General features: G+C 53.7%; 1 protein-coding gene across 4 annotated transcripts in view; it reads left to right on the top strand.

Moving 5' to 3' along the window:
- CFAP100 (cilia and flagella associated protein 100) overlaps positions 1–20,348 on the top strand; it is a 42,391-nt gene that overhangs the window by 10,509 nt on the left and 11,534 nt on the right. For 3 of the 4 annotated variants that reach the window (XM_032149915.2, XM_032149914.2, XM_058437381.1), the window contains exons 3-13: positions 2,491–2,571; positions 9,389–9,483; positions 11,683–11,875; positions 13,799–13,866; positions 13,952–14,115; positions 14,416–14,496; positions 14,976–15,157; positions 15,318–15,359; positions 15,441–15,567; positions 18,689–18,740; positions 18,857–19,008. In XM_032149915.2, the coding sequence (XP_032005806.1) occupies positions 2,491–2,571; positions 9,389–9,483; positions 11,683–11,875; positions 13,799–13,866; positions 13,952–14,115; positions 14,416–14,496; positions 14,976–15,157; positions 15,318–15,359; positions 15,441–15,567; positions 18,689–18,740; positions 18,857–19,008 (1,237 nt within the window). The remainder of the gene's footprint in view (positions 1–2,490; positions 2,572–9,388; positions 9,484–11,682; positions 11,876–13,798; positions 13,867–13,951; positions 14,116–14,415; positions 14,497–14,975; positions 15,158–15,317; positions 15,360–15,440; positions 15,568–18,688; positions 18,741–18,856; positions 19,009–20,348) is intronic. The other variant, XM_058437382.1, reaches the window with a different exon arrangement.

Genomic DNA, 20,348 nt, shown 5'->3' with positions numbered 1-20,348 from the left:
CTGGAGTGCAGTGGCGCAATCTCGGCTCACTGCAACCTCCACCTCCTGGGTTCAAGCAATTCTCCTGCCTCAGCCTCCCAATGAGCTGGGACTACAGGTGCACACCACCACGACTGGCTAATTTTTGTATTTTTAGTAGAGACATGGTTTCACCATGTTGGCCAGGAAGGTCTCGATCTCCTGACCTCGTGATCCACCCACCTCAGCCTTCCTGCTGGGATTACAGGCGTGAGCCACCACGCCTGGTCACAGATAAACTTTCTTTCAAGTCTTAAAATTGTGATGAAATACACATAAAATTGACCATCTTAACTATATTTAAATGTGTGGTTCGGTGGCATTGAGCATATTCACACTGCTGTGCGACCATCACCACCAACCATCTCAGAACTCTTCTCATCCCCAAACTGAACCTCCGTCCCCACTGAACACTAGCTCCCCATTCCCCCTCCCCTAGCCCTGGCGACCACTGTTCTACTTAGTCTCTGAATGCTCTAGGGACCTCCTGTGAGTGGCAGCATACAGTATTTGTCCTTTGGGGCTGGCTTGTTTCACTAAGTGTAATGTCCTTAAGGTTCATTTCTGTTTTTGTGTGTAAGCAGGTGAGTTTTTTAGTGAAAAACCAAGAGCATATAAGTGTATGTGTGCATAAAATACTTCTAGTCAGAGCTGCAAAAATCTTGGCCTGGCATGGTGGCTCACACCTATAATCCCAGCACTTTGGGAGGCCAAGGCGGGTGGATCGCCTGAGGTCAGGAGTTCGAGACCAGCGTGGCCAACATAGTGAAACCCCATCTCTACAAAAAATACAAAAATAAGCTGGGCGTGGTGGTGCACACCTGTAGTCCCAGCTACTTGGGAGGCTGAGGCAGGAGAATCGCTTGAACCTGGGAGGTGGAGGTTGCAGTGAGCTGAGATCGTGCTACTGCACTCCAGTCTGGACAACAGAGCAAGACACCATCTCAAAATAAATAAATAAATAAATAAATAAATAAAATGTATATAGGTAGTAAGAGCTTCAGGTGAGGCTATTTCATCATATCAATACGTCAAACCTGTGTTGTTTGAAATATGTGCTATGTATGTGCATTGCTCTTTCATTCTTTCTTGTTTTAGAGACAGGGTCTCACTCTGTCACCCATGCTGGAGTGCAGTGGCGAGATCATGGTTCACTGCAGCCTCGACTTCCTGGGCTCAAAGGATCCTCCCCCCTCAGCCTCTCTAGTAACTGGGACCACATCCAGATCCATTGCTTTTTCATTTCTAATAGGGTTTTGGTTCATGTGGTTTGGGTTTTGGTCTATTTAAATAACAGTGGTATCTTCTGAGTTATATGATATGATTAATTAAATTCTATCTGGAAACGTAACCACATGCCTACTAAGATAGTTAGAGGACAATCATGGTTCAGCAACCGAGCCCCTGAGTTCACCCCAGCCTCACCTCTCCCGACCGCCTCTGTCTCCCCAACTATACATTATGGATTCTCTGTGGCCCTGAAGGCCTCTGAGTTTCAGCCCAGGCCTGGCCTTCCCACCTGTCCCACAAGACTCCCGCCATCTTCCTCACTCTTCCCTCACCCCATGACCATCTGCTCAGGGCCCGGGCCTTGGTATCATAGCCCCACCTCATGAGAAACCCTGTCTTCCTGCTCACTGTTTCACTCTGGGACCACACAGCCCCTCCCCCATCCCGCCCCAGGAGGACTGGCACCCTGAGCAGCCCACCAGAGACCATGTTCTGGCAGCCCCTGCCCCTCAGGTACCGACCAGGATCTCCGAGCTACAAAGGATTCCTGGGTGGGAGTGGAGGAGGTGTCGGGCCATATGCCTCCTTCCCTGTGGGTATCAGCTGAAGAGAACTGCAAGGCATTGGAGACCCAGCAGTAACACCTGAGTAGTCACCTGAAGAAACAGGGTGCTGGAGAGCCCACCCCGGGCGGGGAGGAGACTTGCTGGCCTTGCGGAGAAAATCGGCTCTAGCTTCCAGGCAGCACAACCCCAGTTTCCCAGCTTGGTCAGAAGGGCCACTCCTCACAGTGGGATAGGGGTGGGAGCTCCCTGAGGAGGTGGGGTCTTAGGGGCCTCCATCCAAGTCCTGCAGGAAGCCCCTGGGAGGCAAGGCACTGGCCAGGCCAGGGTCAGAGGCTTGGGGTCCTTGTCCTCCCTGGGTCCCAGTATGTCCATCTGTAAAACAGCCTTGCACTGCTACTCTTAAGGAACACACTGAAGGATGGGAAAGGGGAGGCACAAAACATCTGTGCACCAGGCACAGGTGCTAGGGACTTCTCAGGCTATTTTCTTGCACAATTCTCACAACTTCCCAGCAAAGTCAGTGTGATCTCTGGGATATAGAGCCCTCAGTCTCACAGGGGAGGGAGCTGAGGTTGAGCCCTTGTGTGTCTGAGACATTCCCCACCTCAGGCTGCGTTCACAGTTCTCATGGGCCAGGGGAGTCACTGCTGCAGCCCTCACTTTTGTGTCTCCTCAGAGAACAGCCTGGAATCCATGAACATCAGCTCTTCTTCAAGCACTGAAGAGAACCCAAATAAACAGGCAAGAAAAAACAAAGGTAACCTTCAAGCTAGGAGGCTAAAGTCCAAGTTGGCAGGAGGCAACTCCTCTCCCTCTGCCCCCAGATCCCCTCAGACCAAGTCTCTAGAGCTAAGGGCAGAAGGAAATGCTTCTCTTTCCATTAGGAATTGGGTTTACAGATATAACAGGCACATAAACAAAGTAGGATTTACTGCTCCCTCTATTAATGAGAAATGTGGGAGGAAGTGCAGACTTTCCTGAGGCACCACTAACAGCATTCCATAAACTCATTCAGGTGACCAGGTCCCCAGGTCTCTCTGCTCCACCAGGAAGGAATTAATTAGGGCTTTCAACCACAAGAGTGTCTCATGCTCACAAAATGGCTGCTGCAGCTCCAGCCTCAGCACATCTGATTCTAGGCAGAGAAAAGTAACAAAGGGAAGGGCAAAACTACCCTCCAGCCAACTTAGCCTTCTAGGGGAAAGGATTTTTCCCAAAAGTCCCAAGCAGTCATGTCTTCCCACATTCCAGCAGCTAAATTTGCCATATGGCCATCAGGACCAACAAGGAGGGCACACTGCTGCCACCGTTAGAAGGAAGGAAGGCAGGTAGCTAGCTAGCTGCATGTGCCTCACCCTGGTAGCCCTGCACAGGGCATCGCTGCCACCTGCACTGTGGCTCCGACCTCCCTTGCCTGGACTCCCTGCTGTCTCCTGCTCTGCCCCTGGGCTAACAGACCAGTCTGGTCCTTCTGCAGAGGTCTGCAGATGTGAGCATTTCTCCCAGCCTGTGCTCCACGGCCCAGGCTCCCACCTCTCTCCCCACCACAGTTCCTCTCTTTTATTATTATGAAGTTATAAAATGAAAATTCAAACATGTCCAGATGTAGAGATTGGAGCCAGCGAGTCTCACAGGCCCACCACCAGGTTCTGCCACTGACTCAAATGTGCCCATTTGCTTCCTCTGTCCTTTCTTTTTCTTTGCCAGGACATTTTAAAGTAAAATCCAGACATGTCATTTCATCCACCTCAGCGTGCACTTCTCAACAATAGGGGTGTTTCCACACAAACCCAGGCACCACCACCACACCTGACAAAGTGAACCAGCCCAACCCACGGTCAGACTGGCCCAGTTATCTCAGAAACATCTTCCGTAGAAGATTCTTTCTAATCAGGATTCAAAGAAGACCTGAGCTCCTTCAGTCTCTGTGAATCTAGCAGCCCCTCCCTGGCCCATCCCATCATTCTCTGGCCTTTGACTTGTTGAGCAGTGGTGCCGCCTCTCCTGCAGCAAGCCCCAGTGTCCCCATCCTGCATTTGTGTTTCTGCTTCCTGATGCTGGCACTGGGACTGCTTCTCTGTGCCCATCCTTCCTGCCCTTGGACATTAGCCCCAGGTGCTTGACTAGATCCCGGCTCCCGTTGGTCATGAGGCTCTTCTCATGGGCAGAGGCAGCACCCTCATCTGCTGTGGGTGCAGAGGCATGGGAGGGAGAGAGTCCTGGGGGTGAGCGCCTGACCCTCCGCACAAACTATCACGGCAGCCATTCACCCAATCACCCATCTATCCCTTTCCTTTTTTGAGACAGGGTCTCACACTGTCACCCAGGCTGGGGTGCAGTGGTTCGATCACAGCTCACTGCAGCCTCAACCTCCTGGGTTTAAGCGATCCTCCTGCTTCAGCCTGCCAGGTAGCTGGGACAACAGGTGCGCACCACCACACCTGGCTCATTTTTGTACTTTTTGTAGAGACAAGGTTGCACCATATTGCTTTGGCTGGTCTCGAACTCCTGGGCTCAATCAGTGCTTCAGCCTCAGCCTCCCAAAGTGCTGGGATTACAGGCATGAGCCACTGCACCTGGCCCAGTTTATGAGTTTTGACAAATGTATACAATGTGTTTCCTCCACCCTATGAAGATCTAGACCATTTCCATCTCCCCAGGAATTATCCTTCTCCCAGAGACAGCCACTCTTCAGCTGTCCCCACCAAACCACTGGCTCTCCTCTCCAGCCTCCTGTAAATGGAATCGCACACTCTCTATCATTTCAGTTTCAGCTTTCGCTCAATATCCCGTCTGCGAGAGGCATCCACATTGCTGCACCTAGCCAGAGTCCCTTCTGTGCATATGCCAACCATTTATTCTTTCTATTGCTGGTGAACATTTGAGTTGTTTCCAGTTTTTACAAATAATACTGCTATGAAGTCTTGTACATGTCACTTTGGGGACATAAGCACTTGCGTCTCCTGGGTACACACCCAAGAGTGGAATTGCTGGTTGTGTGTTTAACTTTAGTGGATAAATGAAGTTTTCCAGAGGGACTGCACCAATTCACAGTCCCACCAACAGGCATACGACTTCCAGTTGCTCTGTGTCTTCTCCAACTTGGTACACCATTGATCTTTTTAATATGACTTTGTCCTCTGGGTATATGTTAGTGTCTTATATTTCCTGGTAACCCAGGAGGGCAATTGCCTTTTCATATGGTTCTGGGCCATTTGATGATTCTGTGTTGGGACGTACCTGTTTCCATCTTCTGCCCACTTGTCTGTTGCATTGTCTGTTTATTTTAATGATTTCTCGGAGCTCTTTATTGGATAGAAGTCATTTGCTAGCTCTGAGTGTGACGGATATCTTCTCCCACTCCTAGGACTGCCTTTCACTCTCTGAGTGGTGCTAAAAGGCACCAATAAAAAGTTCCCGGCTGGGCACAGTGGCTCACCCCTGTAATCCCAGCACTTTGGGAGGCCTAGGCGGGTGGATTACCTGAGGTCAGGAGTTCGAGACCAGCCTGAACAATATGATGAAACCTCGTCTCTACTAAAAATATAAAAATTAGCTGGGCATGATGTTGGGTGCCTGTAGTCCCAGCTACTCGGGAGGCTGAGAGAGGAGAATTGCTTGAACCCAGGAGACGGAGGTTGCAGTGAGCCAAGATCGTGCTACTGCACTCCAGTCTGGGCAAAAGAGCGAGACTCCGTCTCAAAAAAAAAAAAAGTTCCTAATTTTAGTGTAGTTCGGTTTCATGCAGCTCAATCCTTTCTTCATTATGGCTTTTAGTGTCTTATTTTAAAACTCTTTGGTGACCCCCAAAGTCATGATATCCTCTGATTGTGTCTTCTACAACTTTTTGTTTTACTTTCACAATAAGACCTACAAACCACATCTTAATTGACCTAATTGTAACCATTTCATTTATAGATTCTTTTGGGTTTTCTACTATACAATCATGTCACCTTGAGTGGCATTATTTTCTCTTCCTTTGTGATCCTTATACCTTTTCTGCCTTTCTTTTTTTTTCTTTTGAAATAGGGTCTCACTCTGTCACCCAGGCTGGAGTGCAGTGGTGCCATCTCGGCTCACTGCAGCCTCCACCTCCTGGGTTCAAGTGATCCTCCCACTCAGCCTCCCAAAGTGCTGGTATTCCAGGCATGAGCCACCACGTCCAGCTTTCTATTTCTTTTTCTTGAATCACTCTCCCAGTGAGGACCCTCATTTTAATGCAGAATAGCAATGTAAAGAGCAGGCATCCTTGCCTTGCTCCTGGTCTGATCCTACATGGGTGGAGGGACATTCAGTATCTCATCTGCAGGTTTCTTGTAGCTATCTGTATTTATTTCCTATTGCTGCTGTGACAAATCACCACAAACTCAAAGGCTTAGAACAGCACAAATAGCTCATCTTACAGTTCTGGAAGTCAGAAGTCCTATAGGACTAAACCAAAGCATTGGCAGGGCTGCCTTCCTCCTGGAGGCTGGGAGAAAAATCCATCTTCCTGCCTTTTCCAGCCTTTAGAGGTGGCTGCCCGCATCACTTGGCTCAAGCCTCTCACTCTGTCTTCGAAGGTAGCAGCACAGTTTGTTGAGAGTTTTTATCATAAAGGGGTGCTGAATATTGTCGAATGCTTTCTCTGCATCTTCTGATATGATCATATGGTTTTTGTTTTTAATTCTGTTTATGTGATGTATCACATATATTGACTTGTGTATGCTGAACCATCCCTGCATCCCTGGGATGGAACCCACTTAATCACGATGAATTATCTTTCTGATGTGTTCTTGGATTCAGTTAGCTAATGTTTTGTTGAGGATTTTTGCATCTATGTTCGTCAGGGAAATTGGTCTGTAGTTTTTTTTGTTGGTGGTGGTTTTTTTTTGTTTGTTTTTGTTTTTTTTTGTCGTATCCTGGTTTTGGTATCAGGGTGATACTGGCTTCATTCTATGAGGATCCCTTCTTTCTCAATATTTTAACAGGATTGGTACCAATTCTTCTTTGAATGTCTGGTAGAATTCAGCTGTGAATCCATCTGCTTTTGGGCTTTTTTTTGTTGGCAGTTTTTAAATTATAGATTCAATCTTGCTACTTGTTATTGGTCTATTCAGGGTTTCTATTTCTTGCTGATTTAATCTAGGAGAGTTGTATGTTTCCAGGAATTTACCAGTTTCCTCTAGGTTGTCTGTTTGTGCACACATGTGTTCGTAGTAGTCTCAAATGATCTTTTGTATTTCTGTGGTGGTGGATGAATATCTCCAGTTTCATTTCTAATTGAGTTTATTTGGATCTTCTCTCTTCTTCTCTTGGTTAATCTTGTGAGTGGTCTAAACAGATTTTATTTTTTCAAAGAACCAGGTTTTTGTTTCATTTATCCTTTGTATTTCTTTTGTTTCAATTTCATTTAGTTCTGCTCTGGTATTTGCTATTTCTTTTCTTCTGTTGGGTTTGGATTTAGTTTGTTCTTGTTTCTCCAGTTCCTTGAGGTGTGACATGGGGTAGTCAGTTTGTGCTCTCTCAGACTTTCCGATGCAGGCATTTAACACTATGAACTTTCCTCTTGGGACCGCTTTTCTGTGTCCTGGAGGTTTTGATAACTTATCTCATTATTATCATTCAATTCAAAGAATTTTTAAATTTCCATTTTGATTTCCTTGTTAACCCAGATGTCATTCAAGAGCAGATTATATATTTCCATGTGTTTCTATCACATCACTCCACCTCAGCTTCTCTTCCTGCACTCCTCATTCTGCCCCAACCCTCCTGCCTCCCAATTACAAGGACCCCCGTGGTTACACTGGGCCCACCTGGACATGCCGGGACAATTTCCCCACCTCAGGATCCTTAGCTCAATCACATCTGCAAAGGCCCTTTCGCCATAGAAGGTGACACTATCACAGGTTTGGGGATCAGGGCACGGGCATCTTTGGGGGCTGTTACTCAGCCAAAGCATAATACCCTTTATCAGATTGGGGGATTCCCTTCTATTCCTAGTTGCTAAGAGTTTTATTCAAAAATAAGCTTTGAATTTTATCAAATAATTTTACTGCATCTCTTGAAATGACTATACCATTTCCTTCTTTATCCTGTTAATGGAAGGTATTACATTGATTGGCTTAAAAATATTCAACCAACTCTGCATTTTTGGAATGATTAGCCTCAAATGACTGCCATTTTTGGGGTGGGCTCATCTTCACCTAAACACATCAATCATCTTCACATGACTTCTGACCACTCCCAAGTCACCGAACTGCAGGTGCAGTGTCTGACTTCTTAAGCCAGTCTCCCCATAGCTACTTACAGCTGTGGGACCTTGGCAGAATATCTGACTGCTCTGAGCCTCAGTTCCTCACAGGTGAAATGGGAGTAACCATGATTCTCACCTCCTTGGGCAGTCAGGAACATTAAATCACAGAAAGTCCCCAGTCTGGCTCATGGCAAGTGCTGGGTGCTTGCTAGCTATCCATTTGCTTTTGTGATGGGGACATGGGAGGGGCCGCCCATGCGTGTTCATCGCCAGTTTGGGAGCATAAAGAATTTTACTTCTCTGCCCCTCTGATTAAGCACCAGGTCCCACGATTCCTAATTGAGGGCAAACACCTCTGCCCTGGTTGAGTTGCTGGACAGAAGCAGGAAGGGAGAGCAAGTGCAGACTGGGGAAGTGAAGCGGGTGCCTGGCAATTCCTCCACCAGCTGCTTGTGTCCCAGTGTCTGCCACCCAGAGCCTTGGAGCCTCACACTGCCCTCCATGCCCTTGTCCCCGCAGCTGTGCCAGGCTGCACCTCCTTACCCCATCCCACCTGCCTGCCCTCTCCCAGAACTTCTGTGACACCAGAGTCACCCTCCCTGTCTTCCAGAGCTGTCCTAGAGTTTTAAGTTTATTTTCTAACATTTCTGGGGGGTTGGGGTTGGGCTGGTGGGGAAGGCAGCCCATGTGCTCAGTTTACCCTCTCCACCTGACTTCTTGGCTGCCTGAGGCTCACAGGGAGGCCGCTGGCATCAGCTCCGTCTCCGAATTGCAGTCAGTGTGTAGAATCAGGAGTGGGACAAGAGTCCACCCTGCAAAGCAAACCTTCACAAGCCCCTCTCTGGGCCTCTGGTCCCTCCCCAGGCCTGAAGCACTTTGTTCTTGGCCTTCCCGGGGAGGACTGGAGAGGCCTGAAAAGACAGATGCAAGTTCACCTGGAGGCCCACAGCAAGGGCCGTGAGTTCAGTGTCAGCAGACCCTGGTCACCAGGCCCATCACTGACAAACAGCAGGCTCGGCCTCCCTTCTCCATAAGGGAGACTCCAGAGGCCTTTAGCGAGGGCTGACTGAGGGCAGATGTGTGAGACAAGGCTGTGCTCACGAGCTCTCTTTCAGGGGCCAGGGACAGAAGCCCAACTTGAACCAGGTTAAACTACAGAGGTGCCTTGATGGAGCTGGAAGGTCCAGGGTTGGACTTTAGGCACAGCTGGATCCAGGGGAACCTTCCCACTCACTCGTGCTTTTCCATGCTGGGCTGGGAGGGCAGTGGGGCCCCAGAGACAGAGCCCACCGCCCGGAAGAGCTGGCTCCCCTTTCCAGCGAGGTGTCTCCCTTTCCAGAGCATAGTCCTGACCCTTCAGCGAATCCTTTCCACTTATCTGGGGATGTGGATTTCTTCGTGCTCAGAGATCAGGAACGGAATAAGACTCTCTCCGTGAGTATCCAGGACAGACGCCAGCACCTCTGGGAGCTTCCCTACTCCCACTGCTACCTGGAGTGGCCACATTGCCCTTCTCGGAGGAGCACTTTCCTCAGGTCCTTCTCATTCCAGAATAGTCAATGGCTCACCAGTTCCTGCAAAATCAGCTGAAAACCTTACCTGGCTCTCAGGACTCACAGCGTCCCACCCGTCTTCCCCTGTCTGTCACCACTCTTCTTGGGTCTTGGTCAGATAGACTTCTTGGGCTGCTGTGGCAACGGCCTCAGCCACCTCGCTGCCACTTCCACTGCCGCCTGCATGAAACGCCATCCCCTCCTGACACTCTCCGGGTCCTCCAAGGCCCAGTTCAGCCCTCACAGGCCCTCTCCCATCCCACAGGCACCCCCTACTGCTCAGGCCTTGTGCCCTCCCGCTGGCTGGACTCCTGCAGGTCAGATCCACACACGGAGTCGCCCATGGCATGCACACACATGCTCCCCCATGTGCCTAGGGTCCCTGGGCCAGCACCAACCCCACTCTTGCCCCATCTTCACCCTAGCCTGTCCTCTTGCTTTCCCAGCCCTGAGAGCTGTGAGGCCTGAGTGGAGACAGCCCAATCTTGCTGCCTTGGGCACCCAGCCCTGCCCCATGTGCCAGGCATGGCAGCCTTCCCAGGGTCGCACCTGGGCTGCCCCACAGCGTCCATCCACCTCCCCCTGCCTCAGGGCTCAGCGTCTCTGAGATTCCTCACAGCCGTGGCTCCCAAGGCAGCAACAGCTACACTGGCATCTGCAGGGCATGGGTGGAGATGCACAGGCTTCAGCCCTGCCCAGGCCTCCACATCAGAGACGAGGGCTGGGCCTGTGGGCTGTGATTGCTAGACTGGCTGAGACCCAGAGACTCTCTGACCCACGCCTTGGCCACCCTACTGTATCTTCACCAATGAGGCGTTTGGTTTTCCTCTACACTCAAGCCCAGCCCTAGCTCGAGGCCTCCCCCGCCTTCCACTAAGAGTCTCACCCAACACACTCTCTCCACCACACCTAACAGGGTCACCAAACGCCATCTTCACCCACCCAACCAGGTCACCGGACCCCAACCTCGCCCACCCAACAGGGTCACCAAACCATACCCTCCCCCACCCAACAAGGTCCCCCACTCAAACCCTCCCCCACCCAGGAGGGTCCCCCACTCACAACCTCCCCTACCCCGCAGGCTCCCCCACTTACACCCTCCCCCACCCAGCATCCGCCACTCACAACCTCCCCCTCCCGACAAGGTCCCCCTCAGTCTGGCCCTGCCCTCAGTCAGCTGCTCAATGTCTTCTAAAGGCCACCCTTGTACCCCGAGGATATGGTAGGTGACATTTTCCTGACTGCAGTGATGGGGACGTGCACTCCAGGGGCCTCAGGCTGGACCCATTTGCCTGGGTTCTTAGATGCCGTTTGTGTACCTGGTAGGTCCCAGCAGGAAACAGAAGTGACCCTAGAAAGTCTACGTGAAGAGACTCCCGGGGCCGATGCAGAAAAGTGGGAAGGGGTGTGGAGCTGGCAGGGGATGTCCCCACTGTGAGGACAGGACAGCAAGAGGGACACGGGGCAGGGTGGGAGTGTGGGGAGGTGAGTCCTGCCTTCCCGCTCCTCCGAAGGTTTTCTCCCAAGGAAGGGCTGGCTCGAAGCCACCCCCAGGCCGCACAGGAGCTGGAGTGAGGTGGAGAGCAGGTGGAGATGGCCACCAACGGTGACCTTCCAGCCAGGCTACACCCACTACACAGCCGTAGTCTTTGGGAACCCCAGAGCCTCTAGGTTCCCTGCCCCTGGGTTGGTCATCAAAATACACTGCTCTCACTTAAATGTGGATTTCGGAGAAAATGAGACATCTTTTCGGATGAGCTTGTCCCCTGTGTGGGTCTGGAGTGCTCCTCTGACCGGGCAGCCTGTGTTTGACCTGGGGGCCCTGACTGGCGCCCTTCTCGGGGGCAAATGGCCTCCCCAACAGCTGCCCTGCCTGCTTGGCTCTCAGCCCAGGGTTGCAGTGTTCAGGCCCCCGCGTCCCCGCGCGCGGCGCAGCTCCGCAGGCATTCTCCGGCGCTCGCGCGCAAACCCGCGTCCCCGGCCTCAGCTCCGCGAGTCCCTAGGAGTGGGGAAACGCGCGGGGAGGCCTGGACGCGGGTGGGGAGCCTGGGCCCCGCCCGACTTGGCCGGACGCCCCCAGGAGCGGCAGCGGCAGAAGACGATGAGAGTGCACGAGAAGATGACCTACTCCTCGAAAGTGTCGGCTAAGCACAGCGACCTGCGGAGGCAGCTGCAGCTGGAGGACAAGCAGGAGGACCTGGAGGCGCGCGCCGAGGCCGAGCATCAGCGCGCCTTCCGCGACTACACGACCCGGAAGCTCACCTTGACCAAAGGTGCGTCCCCTCCGGCGCGGGGGGACCTGGGCCGGTGACACCCCACATCCGCAGCGAATGGGGCGCGCCTGGAACCTCCGTGCCACTCTCTTGCACAGATGGGAAGTGCTTTTCAAGTGCTTCGGAAAGGCCTGCCTTTTCTGTTTGGCCTCTCCAGGGGCGTCCCAAAGCTCTATTCCAGGATTGCAAACCTAAGAGCTTTTCAATCCTAATAGGATAGTTCCCCACCTTATCCTTGGTTTCTCTTTCCTTGGCTTCAGTTGCCGGAGCTGAAAGTAGGTGAGTACAATACAGCAAGATATTTTGAGCAAGAGACCATTTGCCTAACTTTTATTACAGTATATTGTTATAATTGTTCTGTTTATTAGTCGTTATCTCTTACTGTGCCTAATTCATAAATAATAAAACTTCATCATAGGTAGCTATGTGTGGGAAAAAACTTAGTGTCTATAGGGTAGGGTTCAAGCATCCCCTGGGGGTCTTGGAACACGGCCTCCTGGATAAGGGAGGCTGCTGTATTGCGTGATTTGGAAGGTGGGCAGTGCACAGTGGGCGCAGGCTGCACAGCGTAGACGTGGGCGGTTCCTAAGAAAGAGCATGGAGCTGGACCTGGGTTTCCTGGCTTCGGTGGCAGCTGCAGCATTTCATAGCTTTGTGGTCACACCCAGGTCACCTGAGCCCTTTGCGGCTCAGTTTCCTTTCCTGGCTGATAACAGTACCAGCCTCATGGATTGTGGGGATTAAATGTGCTAATACATTGGCTGTAGTAAGAAAGAACTATGCATGTGTGTGAGCGGTGGAAATCTTAAGTACTGAATATGTATTCATATTCTACCAACCCAGATGATGAAGTATATTACAAAGTTAGAAGCAGTCAGATCAGAGTCCTGGCACACAGGGGATTAGAGGTGTACCATGTGACTCTGAAACACACAAGGGCTGGGTAGCAGCACCCTGAGCTTGCGGGGGCATTTAGGCCCCACAGTTGGAGGGGCAGGCAGGGGGAATGGGGGGTAGACGGGGAGACAGCATGGCCTGTTCTTTTTCCTGCCTCCACCCTTATTCCCAAGGCCTGGAAGAGAGGCAAGTGACTGGTGAGGCGGGACTATGACTCCCAGCGAGGAGCTGGGTCTCCTGCAGGGGTAGGGACATCTCCGTGGCTACCCGGGGAGGCCCAGCCAGGGCCTCTGCCAGGATCTGGACTCTGGGAACAGAGCTCTTGCACCAGCCAAAGCAGGGCTCTGCTCCTGGAGAGGAAAGGGTGTGAGGGACAGGGCCAGAGAGTCCCATGGTTTCCAGGTCCTTTCCACAGCTCCCAAGTCAGAGAGAGCCTAGAACTTCCACTCCAGGAAGGCCAGGGAAAGGGGCCCCTGTGGCCATTGGCCCCAGCCTCGCTGTCCTTCTGTGTGCTCTCCTGAAGGTTGTCCAGACGTCCACCTTGACTTCGTCCTGTCTGGTTTAAACCCTGGCAGTGTAGACTCAGCCTCTGCCCAGTTTGCTTGGGGAGCTTAGGTGCCCCAAGTAGCAATTATGGCTCCCCATTTTTCTGTCCTCATCCCCATTCGGGTCCTGGCTAGGACCTGTGGCTATTAAGTCCAGCTGGGTGAAATTTCCTAGGTGGGGTGTCCAGAGCCTCACTGCAAGTGAGGAGAGTGCTACAGCAAGGGAGGCGCAAGTCAGACACAGTAAGGACTTCCCACCCGGGCAGACTCTGGCCATGGAGAATGTAACATTTCAGGCACAGCCTTCTCTCTTTCTGTGGAGACAGAGGACAGGAACACTACCTTCCACGGTCGCGGTAGTCACCTGGGCGTGGACTCAAAGCAGTGCCCAGCAGCCGGCAGAAGGCTGCTCTGCAGACCTGCCAGGCCCCTCCTCAGCTTGGGCTTCCCGCTCCTGCTCACCTCCCTCTTCTTCCAGCAGAAAAGAATGTGGATCCTGAGAACATGAGTGGCTACATTAAGCAGAAGAGGCAAATGTTCCTCCTCCAGGTAGGTTCCCTGGCCCCCAGCATGAGGGATGCCAGCAGGGGCTGGCCCAGGCCAGGCATCATGACCCCACTCTGCTGGCCCCCAGTATGCCCTGGATGTCAAGCGGAGAGAGATCCAGCGGCTGGAGACGCTGGCGACCAAAGAGGAGGCCAGGCTGGAGCGGGCCGAGAAGTCCCTGGAGAAGGCCGCCGCCTCGTTCGACGAGTTCCTCAGGCAGAATGACTGCAGCTCTGTGCAGGCCATGAGAGTGTGAGCCTGCAGGCCCGAGGGGCTGGCTGGGCAATGCCGAACCCCCATTGTCCCTGAGCCTGTGTACACCCACTTATCCAGCCTCTGCCCCCCGCCCCTGCAACTCCTCTGGAAGCACTACGGCCGGTCGGGAGCCAAGGGTGGGGGACGCTACGGGCAAAAGGCTTAACTGTGTGGCTCTCCAGCCCTGTCTGGAGCCGGGCCCAGCCCTGGGGCCTGTGGGTAGTGTGCTCACCTCTCTTTAATAGGCTGCCACTGGCCCCCTGCCCCCATCCCTCCTCCTGCCCGCCCAACCCCTAGGGCTGAGAAGGAGACCAAAGCCAAGATAGAGAAGATCCTTGAGATCCGGGACCTCACCACCCAGATTGTTAATATCAAAAGGTGAGGTCAGAGGGCATGCTGGCCATTGGCTGGCCCACCTCCTGGTCCCTCAGTCATTTTGCCTGGCCAAAGGGAGCCTAGCACCATGTGAACCTCATGGCTTTACCTCCCAGGGACTCAGTGCTTCCATGAGGCTGTTGCCCATTTATAGATGAGGGGAGTGAGACCAAGAGATTCAGTGACTCTCAAGGCTTCCACTTGGAGGTGGGCAGCTTGGCTCAAAGGCTCACCCAGCTACAGCCTGAAAGAGGTGCGGTCTCCAGGGTGGAGAGGAACTTCCAAGTCACAAAGGGCTGTGACTCTGCTCGTTGCAGGGTGGGTGCCCGTCTTCCAGCATGTAGCATTCCTGCACCTTTTCTCAAGGAAAACAAGGAGCCCACACATACTTGGCCAGGATGGAGGGGTGGCCCCGGTATGGGGACCTCGTTGTGGCAGAGGCTGACCTCCTCCTTCCCACCCCCCACCCCACCCCATTGTAGTGAGATCTCTAGATTTGAAGACACTCTGCAGCATTACAAGGTCTACAAGGATTTCCTATACAAGCTGTCACCCAAGGAGTGGCTTGAAGAACAGGAAAAGAAACACTTGTTTCTCAAAAAGGCCAAGGAGGTCTCCGAGGCTTCCAAGGAGAGCAGTGTTAGCTCCACACCAGGGGACAAAGGTAGCAGAAAAGGGAATGTGGGTTCCTAGGTGGGCTCTGCCAGTGGCCCACTGAGACCCTGAGCCCAGCTGGCAGGTTACCTGCAGGCATCTGGGCCACATGGCGTTGCTGAAGCTTGGCTGCAGCTGAGGTCATCGGGGCCCCCCTTTGCTTCCTGCAGGACCAGGGATCAAGGGCAAGGCGAGCTCCGTGTGGGCCAAAGGTGAGCTGCCGCCCCCAGCCTGAGGAGGAGCCTGGCTCTGCCCTGCACAGGGCTCGGAAACCATTCCTCTGCTTTCTCCAGAGGGTCAGGGCACAAAGAAGCCCTGGAGGTTTCTGCAGATGATGCGGCTGGGGCGGAGCCTGTCTTACCTGAGCAGCCCCCAGCAAGGCAGCCAGCCCAGCGAGTCCAGCGGTGGCGACTCCAGAGGGTGAGTGGGCTCGGGTGGTTGGGAGGGGCTGGGGCCTAGCGGCAGGCCCTCCCTTGTGGCACCCATATGTAGTCAGGTCTGAGTGCCACAGAAAAGAGTGTTACTCACAGTCCCTACTCCAAGAAGGGCCAGACAGGGACGTCTCAGGCCGGCCAGGAGGCAGAGGGAGGACCCGTGGGCAGGAGTTTCCATTGTGGTTCCCATGGGAATTAAGGTTGCGGCGGGTGAGCAGGTGTAGGGCTGATTTGTTTTTGAATAATTTCGGGGCTCTTGGACAAAGGCCTGCCCCTGGTTATCTGGTCCTGGCCCTGGGGGGATAGGTCCCGAGTGTGAAAGTCTGATAGACGATCTGGCTGAGGTGTGGACAGTGGATTTGGTGGTTTGCATTTGAAAGGTGAGCTGAGGGCAAGCTCAGAGCCCAGGGTGAGTCATTTCCTGTCTCCATGGATTGGTCAATCCTGAGAGAGGTGGTCCCTCCAGGCTCAGCAAGGCCACAGGTGTCAAAAGCATCAAAGCACAGAACATCAAAGTCATGGTCACTAGATGGGTGAAGTGGTCTCATATGGTTATCAGGACATTTTCCTGATGACAAATCTAAATAATTTCATACTTATTGGCCGTTCAGATGTCATTTTCTTGTGAAGTGTCTGATTTCTGTACATTTTTGTTGGATTATTGGCCTGGTTATTATGGTTACCTGTTGGTTCTCTATGTATTCTGGGGACCAGCCCGGTGTGGTAAGTGTGGTACACATACCTTCTTCCAGTTTGCATCTTGCCTTATTTCTGACTTATTTATTTATTTATTTATTTATTTATTTATAGATGGAGTTTTGCTCTTGTTGCTCAGGCTGGAGTGCAGTGTCGCAATCTTGGCTCACTGCGACCTCCACCTCCCAGGTTCAAGCGATTCTCCTGCCTCAGCCTCCCGAGTAGATGGGATTACAGGCATATGCCACCACGCTCGGCTAATTTTTTGCATTTTTAGTAGAGACAGGGTTTCGCCATGTTGGGCAGGCTGGTCTCAAACTCCTGACCTCAGGTGATCTGCCTGCCTCAGCCTCCCAAAGTGCTGGGATTACAGGCGTGAGCCACTGCCCGGCCACCTTATTTCTGTTTAATATTATCTTTTGAAGAACAGGAATTCTTAATCTTAGTGAAGTCAAATTTACCAATCTTTAATTTTATGATTGGTGAATTTGGGGCCCTGCTTAAGAAATATTTGCCAACATCACAGTCACTAAAATATTCTCCTGTGTTTTCTTCTGGAAGCTGATGGTTTTTATCGGCTTGGATAAGGTTGGCAGAAGCGGGGATGGAGAAAACTGGGCACTGCAGGGCTTGGGGCTGCTCCCTACATCCCTGCCCTGGCTCTGTGTCTGTGGCAACCCACTCTCCTCCACGGGGCCTTTATCTGCTACTCAGCCCTTCTGCTGTCCACCCTCTGTCTTCCCCTCTCCACGACTGCCTGTTCCTGAACTCCACACCCAGATGGGTGGCCCCAGCATCAACCTCCCATGGCCTACACTGATGCTTCTCCAGTTGGAAGAGGACCCAAGCTGGCTTTCCTTTCTGCCCAGCGCGGCCATTCCTTGTGGTGAAGACCAGCCACCACTGGGGCATGCTGATGTGCCATGCACAGGCTGCTGTTAACGCTGCCTGCCATGACTTCCTGCTGGTGGGGGGCATTTCCAGTTCTGCACTGAGGCGCAGAGGTTCTAATGTATGCAGTGCAGCCTGCTCCACCTAGGGCCCCCTCAGCCATGGACTGCCCCCTACCAGACAGGCCCTGACTTGGGAGACTTGAGAACAGAGTCGGGGATCACACTGTCTTAGGTTTCAATCCTGGCCCCTCCATCTATTAGCCAGGTGACCAGGGCCACTGAGTACAGCTGGGCAGGTTGTGAGCTATGCAAGGCACTCACTCAGCCAAGAGGGCACGTGGGGGCTGAAGTCCAGCCCATGCCCACCAACCACCAGGTCAGGCTCCCTGACCCAGGCTACATCCATCTGGAGGGTGGATTCTCAGAAAGGCATCATATGGGCCAGCAGTGCCCTGCAGGCAGCCGGCTCTCTCATCTGTAAAATGGGCATTGGTGTGCACTGTGAGGCGTGGGTCTGGCGAGTGCTGTAGTTGTTATCACAGCCTCTCCTGGGAAGCCCTCCTGGATCTGCTGTCAGAGTCCCACAGGACCTTGCCCTGATGCCTCTCTGCTTCTGGGGGTCAGGGGCTGGCATCTCCAAGCCCAAGCTCAGGTCCCTGAGGTGCCTGGGGTGAGCCAACGCAGCCCCCCCACCTCAGCCAGCAGGACCTGCAGATCCTAGGTGAGGCCGAGGCTGGAGCAGGCTGGGAGGGCGGGTTTGGAAGTCGGTGGAGGTGAGGTCCCCATCGAGTGGGGCCTTCTGGGGCCCACACTGAGTGCTTAAAGCTCACACAGCTTGTTCCCAGCCCCTCTCCACTGGTCCAGGACAGACCTTGCCCCTGGGCACTCAGGATCACCTGGAGGCAGCCCTGAGAGTCCCTCTATTGCTGTGAGTGGGATCCCCAGGACAGGGGCCAAGACTGACCCTAGATGGGGGAGGCAGGGCAGGAAACGCCTCAAAGGTGGCGCTCAGTAAACAAGGGTGAGGGAGGAGGGGCAGCCCCGGCAGCGGAGCCACAGGTGCAGAAGCCTGGGGTAGGGCGGCACCTAGAGAGACGGACCTGACCAGGCAGGGCAGAGGGGCTGGGGAAGGGGAGGCAAGGTGAGTGCTGGGAGGGCCGCCTGGCATGACCCAGGAGGAAAGCGGGTTTTATTCTAAGTGCAGTGGGGCTGGGATGGGTGAGGGCCATCTGGCCACCCAGGACTGGGGCCTCTGGGGACAGGTCTGGAACACGGCTTGTCCAGCATGTCAAAGTGGCTAGGGCCTTGGGAAAATGAGTAGATTGAAACTATCAGCTGGCTGCAGTGTGGCAGCTGGGGACTGTGAGGAAGCTGGTGCCGCCCTCTGGGCAACTTGTGGGCAGCTGGGAGAGGAGGGATGGGGACGCTGCCAACACCTTCAAGGCCTCTGTGCCCCCTCCCCTGGCTCCTGTCTGCTTAGGCTGGTTCCAGAGTCCCAACCCTGCCATCTCTTCGCAGGTCGAACTCTCCCATCCCCCCCACGCAGGAGGACACCGACAGCGACGGGGAGGTGAATGGCCCAGTGCTGGGCTAGAATTCGGAAGTCACCCCTCTCTTGCCCTGCCCCCACCCCTGCCCCTCTGGCTCTGTCCCTGGCCAGTCGCTGCCAAAACCTGTGGGTTGCAGGAACCACAGCTGTACTTCACGGAGCCCCAGCAGCTCCTGGATGTCTTCCGAGAGCTGGAGGAGCAGAACCTGTCGCTGATCCAGAACAGGCAGGAGATGGAGGAGACCCTGGAGGAGCTGAGCCACACCCTGAAACACACCCAGACCCGCATGTAGGTGCCATGTGGTGGCCGGAGGGGGCTCCCTGCCGCTCTTATCCTGGGATCCCCCCAGCACTGGGAGCCGAGTTGGGGGAACAGCCCAAACCCCTGTCAGTGGCCCTGGCCTGGTCCAGGTTGTCTGAAAAGCTCAGTGTGAAGCTCCGTTTGTGGGCCAGATCCTGGAGAGAGGGTGGTGGAGCTGGGGGTGGGCTGGGCCCAGGCACCCGTGCCCACCCTGAAGCAGCCCATGGCTACAGCCAGGCCTCTCCAAGGACGTTCTGCCCTAGGCACCTTCTGCTGCCGCCAAGCTCCTGGGAGGCCCTTGGAGTGGCTGGAGGTCCACAGCGACCCTGACCCTCCAGTTCCTGGCAGCACTAACATGCTTCACACAGGCGCCCAAAGCAGTCATTTGCTCAGAAGGGCCTGGAAGCTGCTGCTGCTTCATATTTCGTAGACCACTGAGAGGGTCTTCACAGCACAGAACTGGGGAAGGCCAAGCCACCTGTGGGCTGCTGTGAAGTGTGTCCCCTGCTGTTGTTCAGCAGCATAACAGGGACGGGAGTGGGTGCAGCCCTGAGCAGGAGGACATGGGCATGGCAAGTCGTGCCATCCTGCAGGCTGGGGCTAGGTGGGGCTGAGACAGGCAGGGATGGGTGAGGGCCATCTGGCCACCCAGGACTGGGGCCTCTGGGGACAGGCCTAAAACACAGCTTGTCCAGCATGGCAAAGTGGCTAGGGCCTTGGGAAAATCCTGCCCTCCCAGTTCCAGCCAGAGAGGCAGCAGGAGAAGTCAGGTGGCTGCCCAGCTCTCACCTGGAGCCCACTTGAGGCTATTATGGTCCCTCCTGCTGGGTGTGGCCACTCAGTCCCCTGCAGGGTACCTGTCTCCAGGAGAACTGGGCAGGGCAGGGTCAGCCTGAGACACTGGTGAGGCATGTCCAGAGCAGAGAATCCTCTGCTCACTCCCCACACACTGCCTGTGCATCCGTTCTGGGTCAGGCCTGCGTCTAAGCTCTGCAAGCATAAAGCAACGCCCTGCCCTCATGCAGCTGACCTTAATGGCAGCAGATACAACAAACAGGTCCACAGATGTGACTTGTAGATACTGATGTGTTCTAGGAGGAAAATAAAGCAATTTGAGAAAGAGGGCTAAAATGGAGGGTGACAGCAAATGGGAGGGGCAGGGAAGGCTTACAGGAGGTGTCAGGAGACTTCCTGAGGAGTGGGAGGAAAGCCATCCCCACAGAGGCTGGGCAAAGAGGGTCCCAGGCAGTGGGAACAGCAGGTGCAAAGGCACTGAGGTGGGAGCCCATTGAGGCTTAAGTGTCCCATGGGGGAACCATGCTCCTGAG

The sequence above is a fragment of the Hylobates moloch genome, unplaced genomic scaffold (assembly GCF_009828535.3).
Source record: "Hylobates moloch isolate HMO894 unplaced genomic scaffold, HMol_V3 SCAFFOLD_4, whole genome shotgun sequence".
NCBI classification, from domain to species: domain Eukaryota; kingdom Metazoa; phylum Chordata; class Mammalia; order Primates; family Hylobatidae; genus Hylobates; species Hylobates moloch.
Note: the sequence above shows the minus strand (reverse complement) of the source record. Positions and strands in the feature narration are given on the sequence as shown.